This window comes from Oncorhynchus gorbuscha, linkage group LG04 (genome assembly GCF_021184085.1).
Source record: "Oncorhynchus gorbuscha isolate QuinsamMale2020 ecotype Even-year linkage group LG04, OgorEven_v1.0, whole genome shotgun sequence".
Taxonomy (NCBI): Eukaryota; Metazoa; Chordata; class Actinopteri; order Salmoniformes; family Salmonidae; genus Oncorhynchus; species Oncorhynchus gorbuscha.
The window spans coordinates 20,301,479-20,318,081 of NC_060176.1; the positions used below are offsets into that span (position 1 = coordinate 20,301,479).

A 16,603-nucleotide genomic window follows, 5' to 3' on the forward strand; every position below is an offset into this window, starting at 1 on the left:
TTACCTGTACCTCTGTGTCAATTAGCGCAAACGGAGCATGGCTCATAGCTCAAAGAGAGGAGGGAAAGAATGACTCCTAGGGAGGGAGGGATCATTGGCTGGAGGCTGAAGGTCAGTAGTTGTGTATTGTGCCATACTGAAAGACTTTCGGGGGAAAGATACTGTATCTGCACTGCATTGCCTTTTACTCCGTTTGTGTTCTATAATAGGTAGTCTGCATTTGTGAATAGATTCCCTGTTCCCTCTCCTCCTCCGTTTGTGTTCTATAATAGGTAGTCTGCATTTGTGAATAGATTCCCTGTTCCCTCTCCTCCTCCGTTTGTGTTCTATAATAGGTAGTCTGCATTTGTGAATAGATTCCCTGTTCCCTCTCCTCCTCCGTTTGTGTTCTATAATAGGTAGTCTGCATTTGTGAATAGATTCCCTGTTCCCTCTCCTCCTCCGTTTGTGTTCTGTAATAGGTAGTCTGCATTTGTGAATAGATTCCCTGTTCCCTCTCCTCCTCCGTTTGTGTTCTATAATAGGTAGTCTGCATTTGTGAATAGATTCCCTGTTCCCTCTCCTCCTCCGTTTGTGTTCTGTAATAGGTAGTCTGCATTTGTGAATAGATTCCCTGTTCCCTCTCCTCCTGTTCTATAATAGGTAGTCTGCATTTTTGTGTTCCGTTTGTGTTCTATAATAGGTAGTCTGCATTTGTGAATAGATTCCCTGTTCCCTCTCCTCCTCCGTTTGTGTTCTATAATAGGTAGTCTGCATTTGTGAATAGATTCCCTGTTCCCTCTCCTCCTCCGTTTGTGTTCTATAATAGGTAGTCTGCATTTGTGAATAGATTCCCTGTTCCCTCTCCTCCTCCGTTTGTGTTCTATAATAGGTAGTCTGCATTTGTGAATAGATTCCCTGTTCCCTCTCCTCCTCCGTTTGTGTTCTATAATAGGTAGTCTGCATTTGTGAATAGATTCCCTGTTCCCTCTCCTCCTCCGTTTGTGTTCTGTAATAGGTAGTCTGCATTTGTGAATAGATTCCCTGTTCCCTCTCCTCCTCCGTTTGTGTTCTGTAATAGGTAGTCTGCATTTGTGAATAGATTCCCTGTTCCCTCTCCTCCTCCGTTTGTGTTCTGTAATAGGTAGTCTGCATTTGTGAATAGATTCCCTGTTCCCTCTCCTCCTCCGTTTGTGTTCTAATAATAGGTAGTCTGCATTTGTGAATAGATTCCCTGTTCCCTCTCCTACTCCGTTTGTGTTCTGTAATAGGTAGTCTGCATTTGTGAATAGATTCCCTGTTCCCTCTCCTACTCCGTTTGTGTTCTGTAATAGGTAGTCTGCATTTGTGAATAGATTCCCTGTTCCCTCTCCTCCTCCGTTTGTGTTCTGTAATAGGTAGTCTGCATTTGTGAATAGATTCCCTGTTCCCTCCTCCTCCGTTTGTGTTCTGTAATAGGTAGTCTGCATTTGTGAATAGATTCCCTCCCCTCCCTCCGTTTGTGTTCTTTGTGTTCTGTAATAGGTAGTCTGCATTTGTGAATAGATTCCCTGTTCCCTCTCCTCCTCCGTTTGTGTTCTGTAATAGGTAGTCTGCATTTGTGAATAGATTCCCTGTTCCCTCTCCTCCTCCGTTTGTGTTCTGTAATAGGTAGTCTGCATTTGTGAATAGATTCCCTGTTCCCTCTCCTCCTCCGTTTGTGTTCTGTAATAGGTAGTCTGCATTTGTGAATAGATTCCCTGTTCCCTCTAGAACTAGAAAGGGGAGGGTTTGTTTACAGGAAGATAGTATAGATAGAAAAATTAGAACCAGAAGGATAGCTGACAGGCAAATAAACCTGCTAATGTGAGAGTGGAAAGGAAAATAGTTGCTGATTGTGGGAATGATCTCGTTGTAAATTACGACTAGATGATCCATAAATGCAGTCTTAATTGTCTTCCCACTCACTAGGAAGTTATTAGGAAAATAACTCAAGTCATCCTATCGTAAATGACAATATTGATATGACTTATAATATGGGTAGCTATGAATAATGAGGGGAGATAAGTACACCAACAGCAATACCAACCAACAGCTCTGATCAGATCCGGGAGGAGCGTAATCACAAATTTGAGACGAAACTAAACACTGTTTAATTAAGAGATAATAGAGATTTGCATTACCTGTACCTCTGTGTCAATTAGCGCAAACGGAGCATGGCTCATAGCTCAAAGAGAGGAGGGAAAGAATGACTCCTAGGGAGGGAGGGATCATTGGCTGGAGGCTGAAGGTCAGTAGTTGTGTATTGTGCCATACTGAAAGACCTTCGGGGGAAAGATACTGTATCTGCACTGCATTGCCTTTTACTCCGTTTGTGTTCTATAATAGGTAGTCTGCATTTGTGAATAGATTCCCTGTTCCCTCTCCTCCTCCGTTTGTGTTCTATAATAGGTAGTCTGCATTTGTGAATAGATTCCCTGTTCCCTCTCCTCCTCCGTTTGTGTTCTGTAATAGGTAGTCTGCATTTGTGAATAGATTCCCTGTTCCCTCTCCTCCTCCGTTTGTGTTCTGTAATAGGTAGTCTGCATTTGTGAATAGATTCCCTGTTCCCTCTCCTCCTCCGTTTGTGTTCTATAATAGGTAGTCTGCATTTGTGAATAGATTCCCTGTTCCCTCTCCTCCTCCGTTTGTGTTCTGTAATAGGTAGTCTGCATTTGTGAATAGATTCCCTGTTCCCTCTCCTCCTCCGTTTGTGTTCTATAATAGGTAGTCTGCATTTGTGAATAGATTCCCTGTTCCCTCTCCTACTCCGTTTGTGTTCTGTAATAGGTAGTCTGCATTTGTGAATAGATTCCCTGTTCCCTCTCCTCCTCCTCCGTTTGTGTTCTATAATAGGTAGTCTGCATTTGTGAATAGATTCCCTGTTCCCTCTCCTCCTCCGTTTGTGTTCTGTAATAGGTAGTCTGCATTTGTGAATAGATTCCCTGTTCCCTCTCCTCCTCCGTTTGTGTTCTGTAATAGGTAGTCTGCATTTGTGAATAGATTCCCTGTTCCCTCTCCTCCTCCGTTTGTGTTCTATAATAGGTAGTCTGCATTTGTGAATAGATTCCCTGTTCCCTCTCCTCCTCCGTTTGTGTTCTATAATAGGTAGTCTGCATTTGTGAATAGATTCCCTGTTCCCTCTCCTCCTCCGTTTGTGTTCTATAATAGGTAGTCTGCATTTGTGAATAGATTCCCTGTTCCCTCTCCTACTCCGTTTGTGTTCTGTAATAGGTAGTCTGCATTTGTGAATAGATTCCCTGTTCCCTCTCCTCCTCCGTTTGTGTTCTGTAATAGGTAGTCTGCATTTGTGAATAGATTCCCTGTTCCCTCTCCTACTCCGTTTGTGTTCTGTAATAGGTAGTCTGCATTTGTGAATAGATTCCCTGTTCCCTCTCCTACTCCGTTTGTGTTCTGTAATAGGTAGTCTGCATTTGTGAATAGATTCCCTGTTCCCTCTCCTACTCCATTTGTGTTCTATAATAGGTAGTCTGCATTTGTGAATAGATTCCCTGTTCCCTCTCCTCCTCCGTTTGTGTTCTGTAATAGGTAGTCTGCATTTGTGAATAGATTCCCTGTTCCCTCTCCTCCTCCGTATGTGTTCTGTAATAGGTAGTCTGCATTTGTGAATAGATTCCCTGTTCCCTCTCCTCCTCCGTTTGTGTTCTGTAATAGGTAGTCTGCATTTGTGAATAGATTCCCTGTTCCCTCTCCTCCTCCGTTTGTGTTCTGTAATAGGTAGTCTGCATTTGTGAATAGATTCCCTGTTCCCTCTAGAACTAGAAAGGGGAGGGTTTGTTTACAGGAAGATAGTATAGATAGAAAAATTAGAACCAGAAGGATAGCTGACAGGCAAATAAACCTGCTAATGTGAGAGTGGAAAGGAAAATAGTTGCTGATTGTGGGAATGATCTCGTTGTAAATTACGACTAGATGATCCATAATTGCAGTCTTAATTGTCTTCCCACTCACTAGGAAGTTATTAGGAAAATAACTCAAGTCATCCTATCGTAAATGACAATATTGATATGACTTATAATATGGGTAGCTATGAATAATGAGGGGAGATAAGTACACCAACAGCAATACCAACCAACAGCTCTGATCAGATCCGGGAGGAGCGTAATCACAAATTTGAGACGAAACTAAACACTGTTTAATTAAGAGGTAATATAGATTTGCATTACCTGTACCTCTGTGTCAATTAGCGCAAACGGAGCATGGCTCATAGCTCAAAGAGAGGAGGGAAAGAATGACTCCTAGGGAGGGAGGGAGGGATCATTGGCTGGAGGCTGAAGGTCAGTAGTTGTGTATTGTGCCATACTGAAAGACTTTCGGGGAAAGATACTGTATCTGCACTGCATTGCCTTTTACTCCGTTTGTGTTCTATAATAGGTAGTCTGCATTTGTGAATAGATTCCCTGTTCCCTCTCCTCCTCCGTTTGTGTTCTATAATAGGTAGTCTGCATTTGTGAATAGATTCCCTGTTCCCTCTCCTCCTCCGTTTGTGTTCTATAATAGGTAGTCTGCATTTGTGAATAGATTCCCTGTTCCCTCTCCTCCTCCGTTTGTGTTCTGTAATAGGTAGTCTGCATTTGTGAATAGATTCCCTGTTCCCTCTCCTCCTCCGTTTGTGTTCTATAATAGGTAGTCTGTGAATAGATTCCCTGTTCCCTCTCCTCCTCCGTTTGTGTTCTATAATAGGTAGTCTGCATTTGTGAATAGATTCCCTGTTCCCTCTCCTCCTCCGTTTGTGTTCTGTAATAGGTAGTCTGCATTTGTGAATAGATTCCCTGTTCCCTCTCCTCCTCCGTTTGTGTTCTGTAATAGGTAGTCTGCATTTGTGAATAGATTAGATTCCCTGTTCCCTCTCCTCCTCCGTTTGTGTTCTATAATAGGTAGTCTGCATTTGTGAATAGATTCCCTGTTCCCTCTCCTCCTCCGTTTGTGTTCTATAATAGGTAGTCTGCATTTGTGAATAGATTCCCTGTTCCCTCTCCTCCTCCGTTTGTGTTCTATAATAGGTAGTCTGCATTTGTGAATAGATTCCCTGTTCCCTCTCCTACTCCGTTTGTGTTCTGTAATAGGTAGTCTGCATTTGTGAATAGATTCCCTGTTCCCTCTCCTCCTCCGTTTGTGTTCTGTAATAGGTAGTCTGCATTTGTGAATAGATTCTCCTGTTCTGTAATAGGTAGTCTGCATTTGTGAATAGATTCCCTGTTCTCCTACTCCGTTTGTGTTCTGTAATAGGTAGTCTGCATTTGTGAATAGATTCCCTGTTCCCTCTCCTACTCCGTTTGTGTTCTGTAATAGGTAGTCTGCATTTGTGAATAGATTCCCTGTTCCCTCTCCTACTCCGTTTGTGTTCTATAATAGGTAGTCTGCATTTGTGAATAGATTCCCTGTTCCCTCTCCTCCTCCGTTTGTGTTCTGTAATAGGTAGTCTGCATTTGTGAATAGATTCCCTGTTCCCTCTCCTCCTCCGTTTGTGTTCTGTAATAGGTAGTCTGCATTTGTGAATAGATTCCCTGTTCCCTCTCCTCCTCCGTTTGTGTTCTGTAATAGGTAGTCTGCATTTGTGAATAGATTCCCTGTTCCCTCTCCTCCTCCGTTTGTGTTCTGTAATAGGTAGTCTGCATTTGTGAATAGATTCCCTGTTCCCTCTAGAACTAGAAAGGGAGGGTTTGTTTACAGGAAGATAGTATAGATAGAAAAATTAGAACCAGAAGGATAGCTGACAGGCAAATAAACCTGCTAATGTGAGAGTGGAAAGGAAAATAGTTGCTGATTGTGGGAATGATCTCGTTGTAAATTACGACTAGATGATCCATAATTGCAGTCTTAATTGTCTTCCCACTCACTAGGAAGTTATTAGGAAAATAACTCAAGTCATCCTATCGTAAATGACAATATTGATATGACTTATAATATGGGTAGCTATGAATAATGAGGGGAGATAAGTACACCAACAGCAATACCAACCAACAGCTCTGATCAGATCCGGGAGGAGCGTAATCACAAATTTGAGACGAAACTAAACACTGTTTAATTAAGAGGTAATAGAGATTTGCATTACCTGTACCTCTGTGTCAATTAGCGCAAACGGAGCATGGCTCATAGCTCAAAGAGAGGAGGGAAAGAATGACTCCTAGGGAGGGAGGGATCATTGGCTGGAGGCTGAAGGTCAGTATTTGTGTATTGTGCCATACTGAAAGACTTTCGGGGGAAAGATACTGTATCTGCACTGCATTGCCTTTTACTCCGTTTGTGTTCTATAATAGGTAGTCTGCATTTGTGAATAGATTCCCTGTTCCCTCTCCTCCTCCGTTTGTGTTCTGTAATAGGTAGTCTGCATTTGTGAATAGATTCCCTGTTCCCTCTCCTCCTCCGTTTGTGTTCTGTAATAGGTAGTCTGCATTTGTGAATAGATTCCCTGTTCCCTCTCCTCCTCCGTTTGTGTTCTGTAATAGGTAGTCTGCATTTGTGAATAGATTCCCTGTTCCCTCTCCTCCTCCGTTTGTGTTCTATAATAGGTAGTCTGCATTTGTGAATAGATTCCCTGTTCCCTCTCCTCCTCCGTTTGTGTTCTGTAATAGGTAGTCTGCATTTGTGAATAGATTCCCTGTTCCCTCTCTCCCTCCGTTTGTGTTCTGTAATAGGTAGTCTGCATTTGTGAATAGATTCCCTGTTCCCTCTCCTCCTCCGTTTGTGTTCTATAATAGGTAGTCTGCATTTGTGAATAGATTCCCTGTTCCCTCTCCTCCTCCGTTTGTGTTCTATAATAGGTAGTCTGCATTTGTGAATAGATTCCCTGTTCCCTCTCCTACTCCGTTTGTGTTCTGTAATAGGTAGTCTGCATTTGTGAATAGATTCCCTGTTCCCTCTCCTCCTCCGTTTGTGTTCTATAATAGGTAGTCTGCATTTGTGAATAGATTCCCTGTTCCCTCTCCTACTCCGTTTGTGTTCTGTAATAGGTAGTCTGCATTTGTGAATAGATTCCCTGTTCCCTCTCCTACTCCGTTTGTGTTCTGTAATAGGTAGTCTGCATTTGTGAATAGATTCCCTGTTCCCTCTCCTCCTCCGTTTGTGTTCTGTAATAGGTAGTCTGCATTTGTGAATAGATTCCCTGTTCCCTCCTCCTCCGTTTGTGTTCTGTAATAGGTAGTCTGCATTTGTGAATAGATTCCCTGTTCCCTCTCCTACTCCGTTTGTGTTCTGTAATAGGTAGTCTGCATTTGTGAATAGATTCCCTGTTCCCTCTCCTACTCCGTTTGTGTTCTGTAATAGGTAGTCTGCATTTGTGAATAGATTCCCTGTTCCCTCTCCTCCTCCGTTTGTGTTCTGTAATAGGTAGTCTGCATTTGTGAATAGATTCCCTGTTCCCTCTAGAACTAGAAAGGGGAGGGTTTGTTTAGAACAGGAAGATAGTATAGATAGAAAAATTAGAACCAGAAGGATAGCTGACAGGCAAATAAACCTGCTAATGTGAGAGTGGAAAGGAAAATAGTTGCTGATTGTGGGAATGATCTCGTTGTAAATTACGACTAGATGATCCATAATTGCAGTCTTAATTGTCTTCCCACTCACTAGGAAGTTATTAGGAAAATAACTCAAGTCATCCTATCGTAAATGACAATATTGATATGACGTATAATATGGGTAGCTATGAATAATGAGGGGAGATAAGTACACCAACAGCAATACCAACCAACAGCTCTGATCAGATCCGGGAGGAGCGTAATCACAAATTTGAGACGAAACTAAACACTGTTTAATTAAGAGGTAATATAGATTTGCATTACCTGTACCTCTGTGTCAATTAGCGCAAACGGAGCATGGCTCATAGCTCAAAGAGAGGAGGGAAAGAATGACTCCTAGGGAGGGAGGGAGGGATCATTGGCTGGAGGCTGAAGGTCAGTAGTTGTGTATTGTGCCATACTGAAAGACTTTCGGGGGAAAGATACTGTATCTGCACTGCATTGCCTTTTACTCCGTTTGTGTTCTATAATAGGTAGTCTGCATTTGTGAATAGATTCCCTGTTCCCTCTCCTCCTCCGTTTGTGTTCTATAATAGGTAGTCTGCATTTGTGAATAGATTCCCTGTTCCCTCTCCTCCTCCGTTTGTGTTCTATAATAGGTAGTCTGCATTTGTGAATAGATTCCCTGTTCCCTCTCCTCCTCCGTTTGTGTTCTGTAATAGGTAGTCTGCATTTGTGAATAGATTCCCTGTTCCCTCTCCTCCTCCGTTTGTGTTCTATAATAGGTAGTCTGCATTTGTGAATAGATTCCCTGTTCCCTCTCCTCCTCCGTTTGTGTTCCCAGATCTTCTTCTCAGTTCCGATGACGTTAATCTGATCCACAGCTAATAATTGTTTTGCCAGACTCTGTCGCTAATTCCACCCCCCCCACACACACACACACAGTCTAATTCTGATGAATGTGATTAGGCTGGATTAAGCACAGGAAAATACGCCTTCATTCCTCTCTCCTCTTTTCCTTCCCTCTAGAAGGCTCTGGGAGCTTCCTGCTTGTTCAATATACCTTAGTAGCTTATGTTTTCAAACCACTAGTGAAAAAACATAGTTGTTGTGCAGCATAGTATGGGGAATGAGAAAGGCCCTGTCAGCAGGTTACTGTAGCTGTGTAGCAAGGCACTTTATATTCAGTTAGTAAGTAGCCCACTATCTGTCTTTCCCCTGCGTCTGCCCACAGCCCCGGCAGAGTTTGTGCAGCCTCCTCAGTCCATCTCCCGGCCGGTGGGCACCACTGCTATCTTCACCTGCCAGGCGCAGGGTGACCCTGTGCCAAAGCTCACCTGGCTGAAGAACGGCCAGATCCTGGAGCCTGGAGGGCACGTCAAACTCAGGAACAACAACACGTGAGTTAAGTGTGTTCTATTGAATTGTGTGCTGAAAGCAACAGGGACTGTACTCACTCTGTATGGTAATAACACTATATCCGTTCATGCATGCAGCCATCCATCCACTGTAACAAAGCTACATGCCGTATGTGCATATGGCCGGCAGTGTCGTCGGCGTAATCAAACGCTCCATTATTTCTGAGCTGATCTACTGCACTAATGAAACAGCTGGCCAAGATGTCTGCCAAGAGATACACTGACTTGTCACAGTTCCATTTAAAACATTACATTACGAGGGTATCTATCGAATGACTGCTGGACCGGCTCCCAAGGCTGTCCGGTGGAATTTCCAGGAACAGAACAGAAGGGCCGGCCAGTGTATTGTGTCATTTAACATTCTCCATATGAGAGATTATGAGGCCAGGTTATTGTGTTTAGTGTTGTGTTGGGCGGGCGGGCGGGTTGGGGCAGGCAGGGAGAGACGGGAGGGTTGTAATGAGCCTGGGACTGGCCTCGCTCCAGGTCTAGGAGAGTGGCTCTGTGTCGTGATAATGATTCAAGTCTGCTACTGTATTTGGAGCTTTGCTGTTTTGTTGTCCTGAGTGGTTGTCACCACCGGTGTTTCCCCAGAACCATTAAACACGGAGCCAGACAGCCTGGTGGCCGGTGTCAGAATGCTTCTCATTCAGGTCAAAGAGCAGACTCCAAACATAGCTAGGAGTTATAGCTCAGTAATATGGTTCTCCTGAATTTGGTGCGCATACTGTTCAAGGTATTTCGTCAATGTCATGCATGTGTTTTGATGTTTTCCAGTTGAAGATTTCACAGCACCTAATCCCTATATGGTGCACTAGTTTTGACCAGAGCCCATAACACAAAGAATATTCCGCATGTCGTGACATATGAAGCCGACCTGCAGAGGTCATGCAGACAGGGGAGATCGTATTATTCATACATTTTAACTGTCAGCCTTTGAAAGATTTATAGGTTAGATTTCTTTCCGGCTGTGGGAAATGAAAGAAGGTCTGTTCTACATACAGGTTGATTGCAGTATACATGATGCGTTCAGTGCTGTACGGGACACCAGTCGTGTTTTCCAAAGTGAGAATCCATCTGTGTGTGTTAATATTTATAAATGCAACGGATGGTGAAGTGATTACATTACATATGCACAAGAAAATCAATAAAGTGGGACAGTGAAGTACATGTAAATGATGCAGGTGTTCCAGACCTAGTGGTACATGGGGAGAGAGAGGCCGAGGCACTACCATCACTCAGACACACTGCTCCCCTCTAACAGTCACGGAGATAGAGAAACAGAGAGTGCCAGGCAGAGGTGAAGAGGAGCGAGGGGCAGAGAGAGGGGGGGGGGGGCAGACAGAGAGAGAGAGAGTGCCAGGCAGAGGTGAAGAGGAGCGAGGGGCAGAGAGAGACAGGGGGCAGACAGAGAGAGAGAGAGAGTGCCAGGCAGAGGTGAAGAGGAGCGAGGGGCAGAGAGAGACAGGGGGGCAGACAGAGAGAGAGAGAGTGCCAGGAAGAGGTGAAGAGGAGCGAGGGGCAGAGAGAAACAACAGAGAGGCGGGGGGGGCAGACAGCGAGAGAGAGAGGGCCAGGCAGAGGTGAAGAGGAGCGAGGGGCAGAGAGAGACAGGGGGGGGGGCAGACAGAGAGAGAGAGTGCCAGGCAGAGGTGAAGAGGAGCGAGGGGCAGAGAGAGACAGGGGGGCAGACAGAGAGAGAGAGAGTGCCAGGAAGAGGTGAAGAGGAGCGAGGGGCAGAGAGAGACAGGGGGGCAGACAGAGAGAGAGAGAGTGCCAGGAAGAGGTGAAGAGGAGCGAGGGGCAGAGAGAGACAGGGGGGGCAGACAGAGAGAGAGAGTGCCAGGCAGAGGTGAAGAGGAGCGAGGGGCAGAGAGAGACAGGGGGGCAGACAGAGAGAGAGAGAGAGTGCCAGGCAGAGGTGAAGAGGAGCGAGGGGCAGAGAGAGACAGGGGGGCAGACAGCGAGAGAGAGAGTGCCAGGAAGAGGTGAAGAGGAGGAGGGGCAGAGAGAGACAGGGGGGCAGACAGAGAGAGAGAGAGTGCCAGGCAGAGGTGAAGAGGAGCGAGGGGCAGAGAGAGACAGGGGGGCAGACAGAGAGAGAGAGAGTGCCAGGAAGAGGTGAAGAGGAGCGAGGGGCAGAGAGAGACAGGGGGGGCAGACAGAGAGAGAGAGAGAGTGCCAGGCAGAGGTGAAGAGGAGCGAGGGGCAGAGAGAGACAGGGGGGCAGACAGAGAGAGAGAGGCCAGGCAGAGGTGAAGAGGAGCGAGGGGCAGAGAGAGAGGAGGGGGGCAGACAGAGAGAGAGAGAGTGCCAGGAAGAGGTGAAGAGGAGCGAGGGGCAGAGAGAGACAGGGGGGCAGACAGAGAGAGAGAGAGTGCCAGGCAGAGGTGAAGAGGAGCGAGGGGCAGAGAGAGACAGGGGGGCAGACAGAGAGAGAGAGTGCCAGGAAGAGGTGAAGAGGAGCGAGGGGCAGAGAGAAACAACAGAGAGGGGGGGGCAGACAGCGAGAGAGAGAGGGCCAGGCAGAGGTGAAGAGGAGCGAGGGGCAGAGAGACAGAGAGGGGGGGCAGACAGAGAGGGCCAGGCAGAGGTGAAGTGGAGCCAGGGAGAGAGAGACAGAGGGGGGGGGGCAGACAGCGAGAGAGAGAGAGGGCCAGGCAGAGGTGAAGAGGAGCGAGGGGAAGACAGAGAGGAGGGGGTAGAGCGAGAGAGAGGAGAGAGAGAGAGAAGAGAGAGAGAGGGGTGGGGCAGACAGCAAGAGAGAGAGGGACAGGCAGAGGTGAAGAGGAGCGAGGAGCAGAGAGAGAGAGGGGGTTAGACAGCGAGAGAGAGAGAGAGAGAGAGAGAGAGAGAGAGAGAGAGAGAGAGAGAGAGAGAGAGAGGGCCGGGCAGAGGTGAAGAGGAGCGTGGGGCAGAGAGAGAGAGAGAGGGAGACAGAGAGAGAGAGAGAGGGCCAGGCAGAGGTGAGGAGGAGCGAGGGACAGAGAGAGGGGGGGGGGTTAGACAGTGAGAGAGAGGGAGAGAGAGAAAAGAGGGGGGTGGGGCAGACAGAGAGAGAGAGAGAGAGGGCCAGGCAGAGGTGAGGAGGAGCGAGGGACAGAGAGGGGGGTTAGACAGTGAGAGAGAGAGAGAGAGAGAGAGAGTGAGGAGAGAGAGAGGAGCTGGAGTGGGGCAGACAGAGAGAGAGAGAGAGAGAGAGAGAGAGAGAGGGCCAGGCAGAGGTTGTGAAGAGGAGCGAGGGGCAGAGAGAGAGGGGAGTAAGACAGCGAGGAGAGTGAGAGAAAGGGAGAGAGAGAGAGAGAGAGAGAGAGAGTGGGAGAGCACATTAGGCGCTGGAGTTGGATGGCGGAAGCAGACTGTGTTGTAGGGAAAGAGTGATGGAGAGAGAGGGAGGGAGAGAAAGAGTGATGGAGAGAGAGGGAGGGAGAGAAAGAGAGATGGAGAGAGAGGGAGGGAGAGAAAGGGAGATGGAAGGAGAGAAAGAGTGATGGAGAGAGAGGGAGGGAGAGAAAGAGTGATGGAGAGAGAGGGAGGGAGAGAAAGAGTGATGGAGAGAGAGGGAGGGAGAGAAAGAGAGATGGAGAGAGAGGGAGGGAGAGAAAGAGAGATGGAGAGAGAGGGAGGGAGAGAAAGAGAGATGGAGAGAGAGGGAGGGAGAGAAAGAGTGATGGAGAGAGAGAGAGGGAGGGAGAGAAAGAGAGATGGAGAGAGAGGGAGGGAGAGAAAGAGAGAGGGAGGGAGAGAAAGAGAGATGGAGAGAGAGGGAGGGAGAGAAAGAGAGATGGAGAGAGAGGGAGGGAGAGAGAGAAAGAGTGATGGAGAGAGAGGGAGGGAGAGAAAGAGTGATGGAGAGAGAGGGAGGGAGAGAAAGAGAGATGGAGAGGGGTTAGAGGGCAGCCTAGTGATAGACCTTCACCTGACACTGCTCTGCATCTCTCTGGAGCCTCTCATGCATTACACCACTATGCTGGGACTGGTTAAGTATGGAGGCCAGAGTTCCAGCACCACCATTAGCTAATTGGCTCATAAACTGAGGTAGCTAGCCGAACACAAAATGTAGCCATTTATGGAACATAACTTTACGTGGCATCCTAACTTACTTAGTAGGACTACAGTAAGTGCTGAGTTTTACTGTTGTGCGGTAAGTGTTTGGATATGAGGCTGGTAGCTTACCTCATTGCTATTCTGATACATTCCCACAGCTCATCGTACGTCTCCATCTGGTGCGCTACAGTATTAGTTCTACAGAAGTCTTTGTCGGATTGCTCAAGGAACTCAGTCTCTTGGTTGGGCGAGCAATGCAAGCCCAGTTCAAGCCCAGTTCAAGCCCAAGTAGCCCTTATTTTCTGTTGTCGTCACAGCAGATCCTTCTGTTTTCCTTTCCTATGGAGGAGTGAATGAAAGGATAGACAGCCACATTCAACAGGCCCCAGTCTTCCCTACAGGTGCAAGGCAGAGGTAATGATATGCCCCTACAGCTCACTGTTTCTGCTGTTATGTAGAAAGCTTGAATCTAATATTGGAGTCCTGCCTCTGTGCAAGATTACCTAGCAGTGTGATTTTAATTAGAATGTTCCTAGCGGTCTGTGTGTGCGTGCGTGTGTGCTTGCGTGTGCGTGCGCGCGTGCGTGTGTGTGTGTGTGTGTGTGTGTGTGTGTGTGTGTGTGTGCGTGCGTGGGCAACGGTAGGCAGGCTATCAGCACGCCGTCCACTACTTTGCAGTGTGAGCTGGAGGCAGTATGAATTTTGAAAACATATACTTCATTGTTTGAAACCTGAACGTTCTACTTCATATTATGAGCCATGTCTTGCCTTGCTTCAAAGTAGCCTAGTTAAAATCCAACCATAGAAACGTGGAGGCAATTATTTTAGAAAGACTTCCTGATGCCATTAACCAGCATTTCTCTGCTGTTTATTGGTTTTCATATCAGCTTTCTTTCGCTGTCCAGAACCCAAAGGCACAATCCTGGTCATATTAGCACCTCATCCTAGTTGTTGCTAATAGATTCCTCCTCTATGTTTCTAACTGAGATTTTCATCTCGGTCACATATGGCAACGCTCTCATCAGGTGAACTGCTTAGAATGGTGTTTTCCCACGAATTGCATTTTGGCAAACATTTTATTGGCTGCTTCCTTACAGGATGTTACGGTTTTCTAATGGTGAAGGAGAGTCGGACCAAACTGCAGCGTGTCGATTTCAATCCATGTTTATTTAAACAAACGTAAAACACGACCAAACACAAACACTACAAAAACAATAAACGAAACCCGAAACAGCCTATACATGTGTCAACTAACATCTAACAAGGACATCAAGACACTCAGGACAATCACCCACAATACAACCAAAGAATATGGCTGCCTAAATATGGTTCCCAATCAGAGACAACGATAACCACCTGCCTCTGATTGAGAACCACTTCAGACAGCCATAGACTTTCCTAGAACACCCCACTAAGCTACAACCCCACTAAGCTACACACCACATACAAAAACCCATGTCACACCCTGGCCTGACCAAATACATGAAGAAAAACACAAAATACTTCGACCAGGGCGTGACACAGGAGTTCTGTTCAGATGAATTACCATCATCTAAATGTGATGTCTGTCATTCTGAGCACTCTGGACACCGATGGGTTACGCAGCCAATGCATATGGGTCCGGTAAATTTCTCAAATGGCCAGTAAATTAAAATCTTACTGGTCATGTTGTCCGATGCCAGATTTTCCTGACGGAAGATGGAAGGGACAACACTAGAGATATATGCATATACTGCGTATTGTTCCCTACAGGATTGTCTCATGCTGTTGACCTGCCAGAGAGGATAGGATAAGAAAGCAAGGGGATCGATTGTGTATTTTACTCACATGCAAGCACACACATTAATCAAGGAACGCACGAAAGCACACACACACGCACGCACACACACACATTCACATGCATACATACACACACATATCAAACATGCCAGTTCTCCCGTGCATTGCCCTTTAGACTGTCTCCCTGCAGCACGCTGTATCCAATTACACACTGTACCCAATTACACACTGTGACAGTCTGACAGGTGTGAACTCTGTGTGAGCTAAAATGGTGTCACAATAAATTCAGATTGGCAGCTAATGCAAATATAACAGTAGGATTATATTGTTTTGACGATGGGCCTACTTTGTGTGTGTGTGTGTGTGTGTGTGTGTGTGTGTGTGTGTGTGTGTGTGTGTGTGTGTGTGTGTGTGTGTGTGTGTGTGTGTGTGTGTGTGTGTGTGTGTGTGTGTGTGTGTGTGTGTGTGTGTGTGTGTGTGTGTGTGTGTGTGTGTGTGTGTGTGTGTGTGTGTGTGTGTGTGTGTGCTGGATGTTGGTTGGTTGACTTAGTAGGGCAAAGAGTTGATGTTCTTCTCACGCAGGGCACTGAGGGGTGGTCACGGGCTGTTCCATAAACATGAAACACCATTACCCCAGTAATGAAAATGCCTGGCTGACCGCCATTAGAATCATGGCCTCAGAATGTGCTGCCCTGGCTGCTTTCAGGGGAGTACGACACTTACAGTATGAAAGGACTGTTAATAGGAATATCTAAACCAGCCTGGCCCGCCCATGACATAGTCAGGATAATCTGAACCAGTATGCTCTCACTAATCTGCACCATCGAGAGCATCCTGACAGGTTGCATCACTGCCTGGTAATGCAACTGCTCGGCCTCCGACAGCAAGGCACTACAGAGGGTAGTGTGTACGGCCCAGTACATCAAAGCTCAAGCGTCCTGCCATCCAGGTCCTCTATACCAGGCGGTGTCAGAGGAAGGCCCTACAAAACTTAGAAGACTCGCTACTCATAGACTGTTCTCTCTACTACCGCACAGCAAGCGGTACCGGAGTGCCAAGTCTAGGTTCAAAAGGCTTCGAAACAGCTTCTACCTCCAAGCCATAAAACTCCTGAACATCTAATCAAATGGCTACCCAGACTATTTACACTGCAAAGTAACAGAGTTCCTGGGTAGAATGTCAGCCTAGTATATGTTGTAGAAATGGCATGATTTGTGGAATAGTTTTGACAGGTGAGAATTGACTCTAAAATGACTAATCTTCTCCTATGTTTTTATGGGGAATGAAGACTTCTATGATTTATTTGTGTGAGTAAGTTTCAGTGAAGAGATGTGTCCTACTCCCTCTAGGAATATTCCACTGGGCTGCATTTCTTGCTGTTGTGTATCTGAACCTATTAAAAGGAAATATGTTTTCCTTTTTTTTCTGTTTTCCTTCTGTGGAAGCCCTGTCTTGTTATTCCAGCGAGCTGGGACCTGGGCATTGACCTTGACCTCTAACCCTGAAATCAGTCATTTCCGTGGGCCTTCTGTGAGCCAGAGACAGCTCATCGCTACTCCCTCTTCAAAGCCCCTGCTCTCCCCCTCCCCTCTCCCCCTGTTCCCTCCTTTCTTCCCTTTTTCCCTCTATCCCTCTCTCTAGTTTAGAGTGGTGAGAACTGGAATGACAGCAAGACCAGGCAGATGGCCCAACCCCAGATCTTTTCTTCCCAACTTACAGACACTTTGCCCAAAACACTGACTCACACTCTATCTTTCTGTTTCTAAGATGCTCTCTCTCTCTCTCTCTTCCTCCCTCCCCCTCCCCCATATCAGGAATGGTTTTCTCTCACTCTCTTTCTGGCATGCTCTTTCTCTCCTTTTCTCTCTTTTTCTCAGTCTCTCT

At 46.4% G+C, this 16,603-nt stretch overlaps 1 protein-coding gene across 2 annotated transcripts in view; it reads left to right on the forward strand.

Moving 5' to 3' along the window:
• igdcc3 (immunoglobulin superfamily, DCC subclass, member 3) overlaps positions 1 to 16,603 on the forward strand; it is a 128,584-nt gene that overhangs the window by 92,563 nt on the left and 19,418 nt on the right. For both annotated transcript variants that reach the window (XM_046346160.1, XM_046346161.1), the window contains exon 7: positions 8,710 to 8,875. In XM_046346160.1, the coding sequence (XP_046202116.1) occupies positions 8,710 to 8,875 (166 nt within the window). The remainder of the gene's footprint in view (positions 1 to 8,709; positions 8,876 to 16,603) is intronic.